Source organism: Cyprinodon tularosa, unplaced genomic scaffold (genome assembly GCF_016077235.1).
Source record: "Cyprinodon tularosa strain WSP-4 unplaced genomic scaffold, ASM1607723v1 ctg58, whole genome shotgun sequence".
Lineage (NCBI taxonomy): Eukaryota > Metazoa > Chordata > Actinopteri > Cyprinodontiformes > Cyprinodontidae > Cyprinodon > Cyprinodon tularosa.
In genome coordinates, this window is record NW_024039318.1 from 1,520,398 (window position 1) to 1,537,387 (window position 16,990).

A 16,990-nucleotide genomic window follows, 5' to 3' on the forward strand; every position below is an offset into this window, starting at 1 on the left:
TAATTAGTAATTACTATACAGTAAAAGTAGAATGACAGGATCTGTTCTCAGTCCTCCACGCTGCAGCACAGACCATCAGTCAATGTTTTTAGCTCAAACATTTATAGTGTACAAAGATCAACTTCTGGGATAGTCAGAGCAAACCATGAAAAACATTATAAAACCTGCTAGATTGTAAAATTGGAAAGGAAAACAGACTGAATGTGGAAAATAGCATTAAAAAGACAAGTGTGGCTTTATTCATCTTACATCTTCATCCAGGTTGGTCTGCTCCAGGTCTATCACTTTAAACTTGACTCTCTTCAAAATCTCCTCCAGAGACTCACATGCTTTGTAGTCCAGCTTCTCACCTGATGACGACACATAAGGAAGAATTGAAGTGCAGAACACTTAATCTAGGTTAAGTCACTGTGAAATGTACAACCTTTTAGATTAATGCTACGTTCAGACCTAAAGCAGCAGAGGCAGGAGGAGCAGCTAGTTTATATGCAAAGTCAATGGTTAACGCGCATCAAGGCGCAGCAAAACATGCCGCAGCGCATTTTGGGCAGCAGGAGCAGCTTGTCTGAGCAGCGTGTCATGAGCTTCTGAGCATCTGACACGCTGCAAATGTAGCTGCTGCTGGAGTTGGAAAAATTGAACGTTTGCTGCTTGATGTGCCACATCAACCAATCAGAGAAGCTGATCTGGGAGCTGGCAGGGAGAGAGACACATCACCGCTGATATAGATCACTATGATCACTCCACTGAAACAGTTTATTAATGCCTAAATTAACATAAAATGCCGAAATCTGCCTGCAGAACATGTTATCCTGTTGCCTGCAGTTTGGATTACATACATGAAAAACGCCTTCCAGCATGGCAAACCGTGAAGAAAGAAGCTGAAGCTGCTGTTGAATGTTGAATGGGATTCGTACTGACAGCGCACCGCCGGTATGTGGGGGTCTGAGCGGCTCTGACGGCGAAATAATATTTGAAGGCAGGATGGTAATCTGGATGAACTGACTGCACAGATTAAGATTTCAGGTGGAATTTATCACAAAAACATATTAAAACTACTTTTTACCCACTGATCACAGCATATATAGCTGCCATTGTTACAGGCAAAGAAAAGATAGAGTAGCTCCGCCCAAAGCGCATCAGACCCACTTTTTCCACTGCGCAGCCAGAGCAGCAAAGCTGCTTCAGCCGCACGTCAGTACTAAACTTGTACAAGCATCAAAAATGAAGCAGCACGCGCGTTTTTGCTGCTCTTGCTGCTTGCGGTGTGAACATAGCATTAGACGTTTTAGATTATTCCAGGTTAACAATAAAGTATAATTGGGGATAAAAAATATAACATTGGGACTTTTATGATTACAGAATCTAGAAGGCTGCAAAGAAGTAAGTCTGTCAGAGGAAGGTCAGTAGGTCAGTAGAACGATAATTAAGCGGTCGGAAAAATTAAACACCTGATCATTATCAAACATAAAGACACCAGACAAAGTACTAACCGGGCAAGCTGATAAAAATGGTCCATTGTGTTAAAGATGTAACTGAATGAGGACAGTTTTATCAGGACGAGTCAGGTGTTTAACAAAGTTGATGGAAGAACAGAGATTAAAAGGGATTTATAAGAGTACTCGATTTTCTACAGTTGTATCTGCAGTTCATTTGGGCTCAAAGAGAGCAAAACTTTCAACCGACATCAGAAAGGCTACATGGGGAACAGCGAAGTTGTTCTAAATTGATGCTTTCAATGTGTCTGTCAGTTACGGAACATTCAGGGAGACCGAGACTGTTTTAGAAATGCTCATTACAAATATAGGATAATAATGACATAAAAAATCCCTCAAATGCATATTCATTATATTGTTTTAAAAAAATCTTATTGAAACAGTTAAACAGTGGCTGGTCTAGTGTGGCTTTACCCCTGATAAAAAAAAATCATCAACACTAATCATAGAAAGGCAATAAAAACATTTCCAGTGCCATTTATTTGTTCATTTTTTTAATAAATCTGTTCAAGAGTAATTGGAATAATAATGATATGTTATTGTCAGTTCAAATAAATATCAGAAAGTGTATTTCTGCCCAAAATTCTTTTGGTGCATCTCTAGTTTCTGCACATTTTCTCTGAAAGGTTATTGCAGCCATTTCTATCTGGCCAAACAATATGGGGCCCATCGTCGCTCATGGATAGAAAACATTCAACATAGTTTCTAGTTAATCCCACAGTGGCTGTCCCAGCAGGTTCACTTTAAGTTCAAAATGTGAAGACATTGCACAAGAACACAAAAGGCAGATCTCAGACTGCAAGTCTGAGGGTAAAATAGAGACATTCATGATGGGAAAACTAGTGCAATGTAAAAACCTCATCCTGCTTTAACCGCTACAGTTAGGCTAAGCATGAACCACTGCCTTTAAACCTCAATGAATTGAAACAAAACAACACATTTCCTCCACTTATAATCATTGAGAGAGTAATTAGTTCAACACGCTGTGTAATGTGCATTTCTTTGTGCTTACCTTTCAGATCCAAGCACTCGTTTCGCTGAGTCAGGTCTTTCAGTTCCTACAGAAATAAAAAGGAACATGGTCAGAACCTGTTAGCCTGCTAAAGCAGACTTTGCTTTTCACATGATGAAAGTTTGACGTCATGCAAGAAGAAATTCAATCGAATCGACAAAAGCAATGCATCATAGTTCTTAGACAATCAAAGATAAACCAGTGGTGCAATCTTTGGGTCAAGGCAGCCAAGTCCCAGTGAAAGAAGTTTAGAAGGAACAGCGAATCACATGCGGAGCTAGGCCATTCCTGCTGTCCAGTACAGGTGGGATACTAGGACAAGTTTTCAGATTATGTTAATTATTCTCTCCATTCTGTGCAGTGTTCTTATGTATCTACTATTCTACTGTAAAAGTAGTAGAGAGCACAAAAAAAAGAATGAAATTAACACTTTATTGGCAACATTAAACTTACAAGCCTCTCATTGTCATTGTTTATTGTAAGAAAACCTAATAAAGTGCGTAGGATGATTTTTGTCATAACAAGACCAACGTGAATGTAAGAGTGAAACTAGACTTAAACCAACAGAGTTGCTGTAAAACCATCAGAACAGGAGTCTGAAATCTGCAGCTCAAGAACTATGCAGGGCTCTTTGCTCCCTACACAACGGCTCTAACAAAACTGGGCAGAAAATGTTATTTACAAAGGCAACAGAACAAAGCTTTTCAAAGTAATTTAAAGTTTTTGTTTTAGCTCTATCAATCATACTTATGGTGGTTCACTCTGCCTGCCTCATTCTACAAAATAAAAATAAAAAAATTACATTTTTTTTCCCTTTTCAAAGCCTTATTTCTTTTAAAAAAATACAATAATAAGTAATTTAATTCCCTGGGCTTCATATTAATAAATCCTTTATTGTGGCTCTTAAATCTTATTTACTAGCTGTGATGGTAAAGAATCTCTTAATGTTTGGGATAGAAGCTGCTCCTGGGGTGTATTTTAAGTCATTACATTGTGTGACAGTAAAAATGGCAACATTAAAATAAAACTAAGCACAGTATAAAAAAACAAAACAAAAAACAAAATTTACTTTAGGCCCTGACTAATGCACCGTGTATTTCTTTAGAAGCATACATTATTATACATTTTGATCTTTAACCTCACTCAAAGAAAATATAACATGTCACATCAAAATGAGGCTATATAGTGGGAAAAGTCATGATGCCTACTGTACATTTACCAGTTATGAGGAAAAACACACCGTTTACTTTCTGGCATGTATGCTTACTGATAGATTTAAACACCTTCAGGTTGATTGAATGTAATGTGATGCAAATAATGTAAATCCCTTTATTGTCCCACAATGGGGAAACTCGTCCTCTGCATTTTGACCTATCCCCTTGGGGATTAGTGGGCTGCCATTGTTTGGCGCCCAGGGAGCAGTCAGGAGTTAAGGGTTTTGCTCAGGAACCCAGAGTGGAGGCTGTGGGGATCGAACCTGGTACAAGCACACTGCTCTAACCACTAGGCCAACACTCGAACGCTCCATTTAAAGTCTCAGATTAGTTTGCAGGCTAACAATTGAACCAAACGACCCACTCATCGGTTTCCATTTGCATGTTTCCAAGCAATACAAGGCCTTGTCTATATAAAGACTCAAACTCACTGCGGATCCAGACATTTGAATTGAGAAAGCTTCCTGGAGAGGTGACGAAATGTCTTCAAATCTTGGAAACCAAGTCCGGTGGATTTTTAAAAACTTTTACGGAAAGCTTGCAATGATCAGTCCACACACTGCACACTGTCATATGGATTTTATCCTTCTTAAAGGGTGAGCAGATTTAATCAGGCAGCGCAGAAATCAAACCAAACTGATGCTAAACGCAAGGCAAGAAACAGCATGGTCAGTGGTGTGCTGCCTGCACCTCAGCTGAGCTCTGATGTCGCACAATATAAGCATCTAAAGGGTTTTAGCCTCAGTGTTGGAAAAGCAAAATAAAGTTAAGTCTTTGAATTCACATATCTATAGTTCACTTTGGTCCCAGTCTGTAAAAGGACTCAGCATCAGCATTGATCGAAAGGTGGTACTGAAGCTCTTGCCGTGCTGATACATCCAACCAGCACATACAAAAACACACAGTGTACTGCTCTCAAAACTATGCACCAGCAAATCCCAGTCTCTTGATTATTGCCCTGTCCATTCAGAATGAACTCCATAACCCCTGTCCCACTGCTGTGCCTGAATGTGATGAGTTCATGGCCTCTTGCATGACTCAACTGGTTCCAAACTCACAACGTTATTCGGAAAATACCCCATCTGCAAAGCAGAGCCATCGTTACACCAACAAAATGATATGAAATAACTTATATAATAGGGTATGTATAACACAAGTAGTTTCTGGTGACCTTTGAAGTCATTGAAGAGAGGGAGATTTACATATCAGGTGATTTTCCTGCCTAGCAACCAGAATATTGGTGCATGTTGGGAACAATGACCAGAGCTGAGAAAAATTTCTCCCTGTAAGCTTTCCTAGACCCTAAAATAGAGCGCGACACATCACGGATCCCTTCATGAGAGCGGGTGCTGTGGGTGAACTTACAAAGAGCAACATTTTCTGTCCATTGTCATTAGTCTTCATTGCTACACTATATGCAGAGTTCCTCCTAGAGGTCGACCAATACAATTTTTATTTTAAGGCAGAAGCCGATACAGACATCAGTCTAATTGATCTCAGATATGTTCTGGCGATTTTTTGGGAACGATTCCTAAAGCCAACATTGCTTTTTCCTCCTAAAATTACATAATAAATTGACATATTGATAACAAATGTTAAACAAGTCTCAATTAAAAAAATAAATAAAAAAATAAAATCGTGTAATAAATCAAAACATTAATAATGGAGAGAGCAGCAAAGATCGAAAAAAAAATGAATGCACAAATAATCTGGCCAAATCATACACCTATTGGCAAATGCGGACAAAAAGAATACCAAAAACAAACAGTACAAGCCAAAAATTATTAACAGCCCTATTAATCTAAACCATTGGTCTATCTTTGGTTCCTACATATTTGTAAGGCTGAAAATAATTTTTTCACAGTTAAAGCTGCAGTCTGTAACATTGAGAAGAGAGCAGACTTCGACTGAAAATTTGAAGAAAAACAGGTTCTATTTCATCCCTACTGACCGCCAGAGGCGGTGCTTAAAGCACGAATGATCACTCTTGCGCATGCACAGGTCGAGAATCTTATACCAACATAGTCACGTGTGACCCCCGGTGACACCGGTGTGCCTATATAGTCACGTGACAGCGACAGCTCAGTCCCTTTTCATCTTCTCGCATGCGGGTTGAACAGGTGGTACGACACTGATTGCTTGTCGCTGGTAGCCTCGAGACTTTGGTCGGAGCTGCGAGGCTCATCTCGCCCTCCAGAGGCTGCGCAAGCTTTTCATTATTTACAGCTTGGTTTCTTCGTCTGGTAAGTTTTTTTCTCTTATCGACGGCGAACGGGGACGCGTTCTCACCGTGACTCCCTGTTGCTGGTGCCTCGGCGTTAGCCGACTCCGACCAGCTTGTTGTTTACTGTAGCAGCTGTTTTTCGGGCTTGCTTTCTTGTTTACTGTAGCAGCCGTTTTCAGGCTTGCTTTTTTGTTTACTGTTGCAGCTGTTTTTCGGGCTTGCTTTTTTGTTTACTGTAGCAGCCGTTTCCGGGCTTGCTTTTTTGTTTGCTGTAGCAGCCGTTTTCGGGCTTGCTTTTTTGTTTGCTGTAGCAGCCGTTTTCGGGCTTGCTTTTTTGTTTACCGTGGCAGCCGTTCCGGGCTTGCTTTTTTGCTGTAGCAGCCGTTTCCGGGCTTGCTTTTTTGTTTACTGTAGCAGCCGCTTTCAGGCTTGCTTTTTCTGTTTTCTGTGGCAGCCGCTTTCAGGCTTGCTTTTTCTGTTTTCTGTGGCAGCCGCTTTCGGGCTTGCTTTTCTGTTTCCGTAGCAGCCGCTTTCGGGCTTGCCTTTTTTTTGTTTGTTCACTTTGGCAGCCGCTTCCGGGCTTGCTTTTGTTACCGTGGCAGCCGTTTTCGGGCTTGCTTTTACTTTGCTAACGTGCTTGGCTAGTTCTCTTGTGGCCTTGCTGCTGGGGAACCCCTGGTGGCGTTCTCTGCTCGACCGGGTCTCCCGATCTGTCCGCTCGGTGAGTGTCAAGAGTGGCGAATTCGGCTCGACCTGACCTAGCCCTGTGAGCGTGACATGTTGGACGCGCCGTGCTGTAGAGCTTGTTTGGCCCCTCTCCAGCTGGAGGATGGGCATGATCTGTGTCCCTCTTGTTTGGGCCTGGATCATTTGGAAGAGGCCTTGACTGATGCGGCATGCCCTAATTGTTCTGTCCTGCCTTTGTCCATACGTAACGCTCGTTTGGCTGGCCTTCTAAGCGCCAGCCAGCCTGTGAAACGTGTGTCTTCTGAGGCCATGGGGCCTCCACGGAAGAGGAGCAAGAGGAGCCCCAGGGTTCCGGAGGGCATATCTGGGCAGGTGGCCCAGTTCGCTTCTGAACTAGAAGGGATGAAGGCGTTGCTTGAGTCCCTTAGGAGCGAGCGTGGCGCTGACATGTCTGGAGACCCTGACCAAGGACATAGCGTTGGTTCGGGAGTCTCTGCTTTAGAAGATGATGCCATTTCCCTGGCAGCGTCTGGCACTGATTTTCGGGATCAATTTGACTCCGGCTCACTCCTCTCAGAAGCCGGTTCACATATCTCTTCTGGCTCTCAGTCAGAGGAGGATGGTTCTGTAGTGGGCGCTCTGAGAACTGCCCTCGCCCGGTTGCATCTGGATGCTCCACAGGACCAACCTGCGGCTTCCAGTGCTTTCTTTCGGCGTCCTACTGCTAGGGCGTCCTTTATGGTTCCCCCGTCTGCAGAGTATGTGAAGGAGCTCCATGCCTGTTGGACAGACACTAAGGCCTTCTCGAGGCTGACCTCTGACGGCAGGGCACTGGCGGCCATGCATGATGCGCCCAGTCTTGGCTTGGGCCATATGCCTTCGGTTGAGCCAGCCATAGCTTCCCTCATTGTGGCGCTGGATGAGGCTTTGAGGGCCAATGCCAGGTGTCCTCGTCCTCAGTGCCGTGTCACTGACGATCTGCTCTGTAGAGCCTATGACTCTGGGGCTCGTTTGGGGCGACTTGGGAATTCCCTGTCGCATTTATTACTCGGTCTCTCGGCTTCCTCGGAGGGCGTCGCGATCGACGCACCTACCCAAGGACTGATGGATGCGTCCCTCCATGCATTTGCTCTTCTGTCGAGGGAGGTTGGACGTGTCCTGTCTACCCCTGTTCAGGCACGTCGCCAGGTCTGGCTGGCTCAGTCTCCTCTGACGGAGGCATGTAGAAGGACCCTGATGGGCCTCCAGTTGTTCCTGGGGAGTTGTTTGGCTCCGCTGCACTTGCAGCCCTGGAACGATCGGCCGAGGCCTCGCGTACCAGGCAACAGTTGGCCGGTCTGCATCGCAGACGAGCGCAGCGTCCTACTAGGAGTGCCTCTGTGTCCCTGTCATATGCTTGTCCTGCCCGGACTACACCTTGCTTGGGGCAGCCACGGTTTGCTGCAGGGCCTGCTGCCAGGCCTGCCCATGGCCACTACGATCCACCGAGGGGTCGAGCTAATGTCGCTCCTCAACCTGGGCGGGCAACTCAGCAACCCTCCCGCCCCCCGAAGGGCAGGGGGGCTCGGAGATGACGTCACTGGACCGGCGGTGGGACACTTTACCCCGGAGCAGCTCGGTTGCTGGGCCGCTCTTGTGTCCGATCCATGGGTGGTGTGTACACTTACCCGGGGTTACACGCTACAGTTCCGCCGCCGCCCTCCTGTCCCTGGTCGAGTCAGGATGACGGTGATTCGCGACCAGGTAAAAGCTCAGGCTCTGAGCCAAGAAATAGACACCTTGCTGGCCAAGGGTGCTATTTTGCCCGTCAACCCCCTGCGGGACCCAGGGGGCTTTTACTCGAAGTATTTTTTAATTCCCAAAAAGACTGGGGGACTCCGCCCAATTTTGGACCTGAGGGGTTTGAATCTACATGAAGTCCATCCCCTTCCACATGTTGAGCATCAGGGACGTGCTTCAGGCAATTTCCCCAGGCGACTGGTTCACCTTGGTCGATTTGAAGGACGCATATTTTCATGTCCCGATTGCACCACAGCATTGGCGTTTTCTCCGCTTTGCATTTCAGGGCAGGCATTTTCAGTTCAGGGTTCTCCCGTTCGGCCTCTCTCTGTCCCCGCGTGTGTTCACTCGGTGCATGGCCGCGGCCTTGTGTCCTCTGCAGGCCAGAGGGTTGAAGATCCTGCCTTATTTGGACGACTGGCTCGTCTGTGCGCCCACAGAAGCTCAAGCTGCTGCAGACACGCGCACCTTGCTCGATCACATGGACCTATTGGGTCTTTGTGTGAACTGGCAGAAGAGCAACCTGATTCCGTCTCAGCAGGTAACGTTTCTCGGTATCACGATGGACTCTCTCTCCATGACTGCTCGCCCATCGCCTCAGTGTGTCGAGAGCATTCTGCAGATGCTGCCTGCCTTTCTTCCCGGTCGGGCGCCCCCCTTTGTTCTCTATCTCCGTCTGCTGGGGAAGCTGACAGCTGCCGCTACTGTAGTGCCCCTAGGGCTGCTGTCTCTGCGACCACTGCAGATGTGGCTCAACAGCCTGAGGCTGGATCCTTCTCGTGCGTCACACCGTCACAGGAAATTGCAGGTGTCCCCTCAATGCCTCGTATCGCTGGCTCAGTGGCGAGAGGCAGGATTCATGATAAGGGGAGTTCCGCTGGGTTTGCTGCCATCCCGTTGGGAAGTTGTCTCTACCGACGCGTCCACCACAGGATGGGGGGCCTTGTGGCAGCGACAGATCGCTCGGGGGACATGGTCTCCACAAGAGAGGCGGCACCACATCAACGCTCTGGAGTTGGAGGCTGTGCACCGCGCGCTGCGGCACTTCCTCCCGGTCCTGCGGGGAAGGCATGTCCTGGTGCGGTCGGACAACACGTCGGTTGTTTTTCACATCAACCATCAAGGGGGAACACGGTCTTTGATGCTACTGAGGCTGACCCGGGAGCTTCTGACCTGGGCAGCCCCTCTTTTTGCCAGCCTGAGGGCGACCCACATCCCGGGGGTGCAGAATGTTCCTGCCGACATCCTATCCCGGGGGCGTCCACCACCCGGGGAGTGGAGGCTCCACCCGGATGTAGTGGAAACTATTTGGGAGAGGTTCGGGAGAGCAGCCGTAGATTTGTTCGCTTCCCGAGAGACGACACATTGCCCGCTGTGGTTCTCCCTGTCGGACAGTGCCAGTCCCCTAGGTCAGGACGCGCTGTCGCACGACTGGCCGAGGGCACTCCTCTACGCCTTCCCGCCACTTCCACTGATAGGCCCAACACTCCTGAGGGTCCTTCAGGAGGGACATCAGCTCCTTCTGGTGGCCCCCCGGTGGCCAGGGAGGACTTGGTTTCCGATGCTGCACAGGCTCTGTTGCAGCTCTCCGATGCCTCTTCCCTGCAGGAAGGACCTGCTGTCACAGCTGGACGGTCGGATCCTGCATCCCAATCCCAGTCGCCTCCGACTCTGGGTCTGGCCACTGCAGGGCCCGGCGTTTCCTTCTCGGAGTATGGCGGGGACATCGGACACACGATGACTAACGCCAGGGCCCCTTCCACGCGTCTGGTGTACGCCCATAAGTGGAAGGCTTTTAGCCGCTGGTGTCAGGAAAGAAGTGAGGACCCTGTACACTGTCCTGTTTCTGTTATTTTAACCTTCCTTCAAGCACTGCTTTCTCAAGGTCGCTCTCCATCCACTCTAAAAGTCTATGTGGCTGCCATCTCTTGCTGGCATTCGGTGGTGAGTGGGGAGACGGTGGGTCGTAACAAGGACGTTTCCTTGTTTTTGAGGGGTGCCCGGCGTTTGCACCCTCCCACACGCCCTGTTGTGCCGGTGTGGGACCTTTCTATTGTCCTCGCTGCCCTGCGCTCTCCTCCCTATGAACCATTGGCGGGGGCAAGCCTTGAGTGTGTGTCGAAGAAGACAGCTTTTCTCCTCGCCATGGCCTCGGCGAAACGGGTGAGTGAACTACATGCACTGTCTGTTCACGAGTCCTGCTGCCGTTGGAACCCGGCTGGTTCGGGTGTTACTCTTTGGCCTAATGCGGCGTTTCTTCCTAAAGTGGCTTCACCCGCGAGCCACAATGTGCCCCTCCAGCTTGCTCGCCTTGATACAGATGGGCCTGATGAGCTTCTCTGCCCTGTTCGGGCACTGAGGACATATGTCAGTCTCACAGCTTCTCTCCGACAGGCAGATAATCTGTTTGTCTGCTACGCGGGGCCCCGCAAGGGGCAGGCCCTTTCTAAACAGCGCCTTGCGCGTTGGATTGTGGATGTAGTGGGACAGGCGTACATTCAGCGGGGCCTCCAACCCCCCGCTGGTGTACGGTGCCATTCCACCAGGGGTGTCAGTGTGTCATGGGCCGCTATGACTGGTCTCACTCTGGAGGCTATTTGCTCAGCAGCCTCTTGGTCATCCCCGAATACCTTTGCTAGGTTTTACAGGGTCAACTTGGCCACCCCTCACCCAATGCAGGGGATCCTGTCCCAGCGCACGCCATCTTCCCAGTGAGGTGGGCATGTTTGGGTTGTTGTTTCTGTGTGTGATTCCTCAGGACTCTGTTGGTAATCGTCATCCGTGCTTTAAGCACCGCCTCTGGCGGTCAGTAGGGATGAAATAGAACGAAAGTTACGACTGTAACTACGGTTCTATGAATCCCGGATGACCGCCAGAGCGCTCGGTCCCTCGGAATCATTGTGTGTTCGCGAGAAGATTAAGGGACTGAGCTGTCGCTGTCACGTGACTATATAGGCACACCGGTGTCACCGGGGGTCACATGTGACTATGTTGGTATAAGATTCTCGACCTGTGCATGCGCAAGAGTGATCATTCGTGCTTTAAGCACCGCCTCTGGCGGTCATCCGGGATTCATAGAACCGTAGTTACAGTCGTAACTTTCGTTTCACTCCACTCCCCCACCCTCTCTGCTTCACTCATGCCCCACCTCCAAGCTCCACCCCTCACACAGCATCTGCGCGGCTACCGCATGCGACCAGGGGGGGGGGGGGGGGGGGGGGGGGGGTTCAGCGTGTGTGAGCTGTGATTGACACTCCATCAGACGCTCCTCTGGCTGTGATTGGTTGTTTTGACTCGTCCCGAATTATTCTTTCCAGATTGAAATACAGACAGTAGGCGGTACCAATTGAAGCAGTTTTTTTCACAGGTTACATATCACATGTACTGCTGTCTGGGCATAGGGACAGTTTTAGCCAATATGACAAAAAAGTGATTTTTAAAAACTTACAGACTTCAGCTTTAATGACAATTAATATTTCAATATTTTTATATGTTATTTTTTTCTTTTGGAAATTAAAAACACAAAAATAATTTCAGAAACTTTTCAACTTTTAGGAACCCAGCATATATGGTATCTTAGTTTAAAATGGATAAAGGTGCAGAACATTAATTGGTCTTTTATTTGAAAGTAGTGCCTTTCACAAAGTACATTTCTATGTCATCTAAAACTGTTTTAGGTAATAAGAAAGGGGAGTTTTTAACATGGAATATGAACAGCTGCAGGTTAATGAGACAAAACTCAACAACACTTATCACTCTCCATCATGCCATATTTGCCATTTAACAGAGGAGCCTAAATGTTTACTCCATTAGTTTTAAACACTGAAGGGTTATTTTGGGATCTGCAATATCAGAGACACCTAAAAATGTACCCGTCAATAAACCTCCCAACCTTTTAATAAACAAGGACTTAATGCAGATTTAATGTTGCATCTCATTAACCAACATTTGCTGGTTATAAATAGCAGCAGTATTTACAGAGGACAAATGCCTGCACACACATTTAAAAACCAGTAAAACCTTTGCTGCAAATGGAAAAGGAAATTGGGAGAAATGTGACACAAGGCCTCCAAGGCCTCAAATTTTAAGACCCCTGTGGGAGTAACTGTACAGCAGACATTCAACAGGCAGATACTAAACACACAGTCTCATATAAACAAGCACACACACCGGGTGGTCATATGGAAAATCACCTGTAACACAACTGGCAGTAATTCAGTGGGACTAAATAAAGAAAGCATTTAGAGGGAAAAAGAAAACAGTAAACAGCCGAGCAGCTTTCGCCAACTCCCTCTCATTGGCCAGCTATGCTTATAAGCCTGGTCACAGCAAAGATGACCAAGCAGAAATGGATAACTTGTACACTGGACAAACTTTGTCGTAATGCAGTGAAAAAAATTACTAAATAATGGTCAAAATCTGAAACAGCCTGGCAATTCTTGCTGAATTAGATGTAAACACTCTCTCTAGTGTTTGGCCAAAATATGGCTGTAGATGGTAACTGCAAATAAGTAAAGTTGGTTTAGAATTTTTACTTTTCCAAAGTAATTTAGTTGGATACTTTGGATCTGAATAACCATGTCAATGCATTTATTCAATCACATCAGTTCCCATCTTTCCTACTTTAACCTACCTCTTGTCAGACTGTGATCACCCCAATGGTGCAGGGATGCATAATTAATTTCTACTGATTGTTTTGCCTCTTTAGAGCATGCACTGTAAAACCCTTTACTGTTTTGCTTTTTCACATCCATAGCTAAAAGCTTTTGAATGTCGGTGTTAAATCAGAAAAATACCCAGATGAAAATTTGAACATTGCGACAAGATCACCACTTGACTAGTCAGCTGAGAGTTAGGGATATCATCTCAGCCGCTTGTGGATATTCACATTACTGTACCAAGCTGCTATTATATAAAAGGAAAAAAATCACATGGGTATTTTGCTAGAGAACATTTAAAAACTGCAGGGCTACCTAGCAGATTTCTAAGTTACTTATCAAATTTCTACCATCACGAGGCATTACTCCTAACAGGACAGTAATATAAACTAAAATAGTTGAAGAACAGAGCGGGGGGAAAAAAAAAAACATAGGAAAACATTTTTCCCGTGTGCTATATATTCCCAGTTTCCTCTCCTTGTCTGTTACAAAAACATGTCTGACACCCAGAGGAAACGACTCCCAAATGAGGAAACTCCAACTATAGTAATAGAAATGAAGCATGTGCGTCAATTCACACACAAATGCAAAAGATCTGCAGAACAATACAAACAAACAATGTAGAGGCTTCCTCGGAAAAGGGTGAAGAACTAGGGGTTTAGATGTCATGTCGTAAGCTTGCAACCAAGAAACTAAAAAAAAGAAACAAAGAAAGCAAAAAAAACAACAAAAAAAACACAACAAAACCTTTGGTTCTGGCCACAGTATTTTTTGACCCCTTAAATATCACATACAGTACTCTTCAGTCTCATGTTATTACACATGAAGGTGATTATAACAGTTTTCTTTGAAAACTCAAACCAACAGTGGATCAAACTGACACCTATTAGGGTTACAGTTCTTATTTCTAAAGAAACAGGAAACAAAACAACCTGAGCTTCCAATCACAAATCAGATGCAATCAAGGAAAAACTAATTCTGATCTGGCATGAATCTTTAAAAAAACATGTGACTGAATGATGCCAGGGTGTAATGGGTGTGTTGGCAGAAGATAAAGGAGTCAGGAGAATCAGGCACAAATGTTAGTCCTACAAGGGGCACTGTGTGATCTTCTGGGGTCTGATCCAGGTAATAAGATTTTAAGGATGGTGCTCAGGGTTTTGTAATCCCAGCTGCGTGCTATGACAGCACACAAGGTCGGTGAATCAACTTGTATGATGTGAAACAATAGAGCTATCTGTAATGCATAAATCTCGGTTGAGTTCATTACCAAGTAAAACATTTCTGCTTGTGACGGCAAAAATAACTATGCAGCAGACAGACGATCCCCTACAACTGCATATGACTAGTTCAAACTAAATTCATTTTGTAAATACATACCGGTACTACTAAAGTAATTCTATTTATTTTTTTTCTCTAAATAATATTTTAATATATCATTTTGAATTTATTTAAATCAGGCATCCCCAAAGTCGGTCCTCAAGGGCCGCTGTCCTGCAGGTTTTAGAGGTTTCCCTGCTTTAGCACAGCTGATTATGATGATTGCAGTAGAGCAAAAGCCTGTTAATCAACTATCAATTAAAATCAGCTGTGCTGGAGCAGAGAAACATCTAAAACTTGCAGGACAGCGGCCCTCGAGGACCGACTTTGGGGATGCCTGATTTAAATCTTTTAATGAGACATTTAATGGTACACTTACAATTTAAAATATATATCAGGTACAAAATTAAATGTTAAATCTAATTATTTCATAGTACATTTATCTATTTCATGGGACATTCCCATTTGTGTATTTAATAATATATATTACATCACAATGTTTGGGAATACCTGATCTTAATGCTGTAATGAATGAATAACCCTGTTAATGGCTTCAGAATTAAACTTCAAAAGGCGAGATTAAAATCTGTAAAATAGCTGCGGGGTGCAACAATCAGATATCTGGCACAACGGCAGTCATGCTGCATCTTCTGATACGGTTTGATCTTTGTAAAAAAAAACTCCAAATCTGCTGTTGGGAGGCCAAAGAGTCCCTCACGATGAAATATTTCATGAATGACAAGTGAAAAATGGGAACCCAGCGTGGAGTGAAAACATCTTAAACAGCTTACAAAAATTAAATATTAGAGCTCATTATGTTTTTAGGGGGAAAAAAAATATCACTGCATAAATGAGTAAAAAACAGGGTGAATTAAGCCAAAATAAGAGGAAGTTTAAGAAGCTCCAGGCTTTATTATTTTCTATCAAAAACAACAAATAATTCTACAAAGTCTAGGACATAAAAAACAAGCAAATTGTAGCTAAACACCCATGTGTCGACTCTTACCTGTATTTGTTTGAGCACTTTGGAGATAGGTTTACAATTGAGTTTCTGACAGGCCTGCTTATAGGAGGAGATGATCTCCTCAACCGTCACATTCTGAGCTGCAAAACACAAGAAAAAGGCGAAAAAGGTTAAACACACAGAGAGATAAATGGCTGCATTGTTTGTGCAGATTTCAGTGTTTAAAAGCTTTAAAAGCACATGGCTTCCTGAAGGTTTGAAGCACATTTGAATGCTCTTCTACATCTTGCAGCAACGTTAAATTCTGTTTTCAACATAAAAGTGAAACAGAAACAAGGCAGTGCAAACTGCTTGCTGGCAGATGGAGTTATATCATTAGGGTTAACCAGGACCTATTAATTTTCTGAGCCTTCCAATTACTTACTGGTCACACTCTGCTATAAAGCTGCAATCCCAGTACATATAACTGGTAACTAGTTTCCAATTTCTTTTAGAAAAGTGATAACATATTAAGGAAAAACAAAACAAAAAAGAAAACTTAAAATCTTAAGAGCATTGAACACATCCTACTGCTTATCTTTCCTCAACAACTCACGAGTATTCCTGGATGGCTCAAACTTCTTAAAATTTGAGTGTTAGACTGGAACACAATCAAAATACTTTAACATATTGTGACCTGTTTGCCTCTCAGCCTGAGGGAGCACTCTCCTGACACAACGGTTTAGAAAATATCACCCCCCCTTCAGGGTGCCCCTACTTAAGTCAGCAAAAAGGAGGTATTGTTCTTGGTTTTTGCGTGGGTTAAGTGCAGTTGGCATCCCAGACTGTTGCAGAGGCTAACTCCAGTCAGATGACTGGGCAACATTTAAAGCCCCTGTTCTGGCTGAGAGGGTCTGCTGATTGATGGAGTGAGGCTATCATGCAGTGAGGGCCATGAAAGCCAGTACATTTACACATACCCTTAAAGAAAAAAAGCCTTTTGATTTGGATACTATATTTTCTGTTACTATGAGATCTGCTCACCTATCACTGCACTAACAAATGAGAACGACTATGTTTGCACCCCGTCTCTTTTGCTGCGGTCAGCAATTTGATTTCACAGAGGTGAGAAACGTGTCTCCCTCACTGTTTAGCTGCATCCATCACTGCTATCCTTTCTCTCCTGCAGTTATTCTTATAACTGCATCTTACATTCAGTTCATCAGCCTCTACTTCGGTTGAAAATGACTTCTGGACACAAATGCTGCCATCCATTATGTCTACGATACAAGACCTACATTTGTATGCCTGTTTTTACAATTATTAAAACAATATATCATAATAATTGGTCTGAATAAAAAACCTATTTTGATTGCAGAATTTTTCCAAATGGACAAGAGTATCCGCACTGCTGAATCTGGAACAGAGGATATGCTATTTCAGTTTGATTCAGTAGTGTTGGAGCACCCGATGTTAGCATTAAAAACACGTTTTCAAGACTTATGTCCTGTCTCAGCATTTTTAGTTGAATTCCTCTCTGGGTTTATGTTTTCGAAACCATCGGAGTCATCAGGGGTGACATTCTTTTCAAATTTTAACTGCAATGAAGACTATAATTCTGGAAACTTTGAAGAATTCCTGTTTTTTTTTTATAAAT

General features: G+C 44.7%; 1 protein-coding gene across 2 annotated transcripts in view; it reads right to left on the reverse strand.

The window, feature by feature from the left end:
* ppp1r37 (protein phosphatase 1, regulatory subunit 37) overlaps positions 1–16,990 on the reverse strand; it is a 61,217-nt gene that overhangs the window by 21,542 nt on the left and 22,685 nt on the right. For both annotated transcript variants that reach the window (XM_038306384.1, XM_038306383.1), the window contains exons 2-4: positions 15,397–15,494; positions 2,509–2,554; positions 250–350 (exon numbers count right to left, since the gene is read on the reverse strand). In XM_038306384.1, the coding sequence (XP_038162312.1) occupies positions 250–350; positions 2,509–2,554; positions 15,397–15,494 (245 nt within the window). The remainder of the gene's footprint in view (positions 1–249; positions 351–2,508; positions 2,555–15,396; positions 15,495–16,990) is intronic.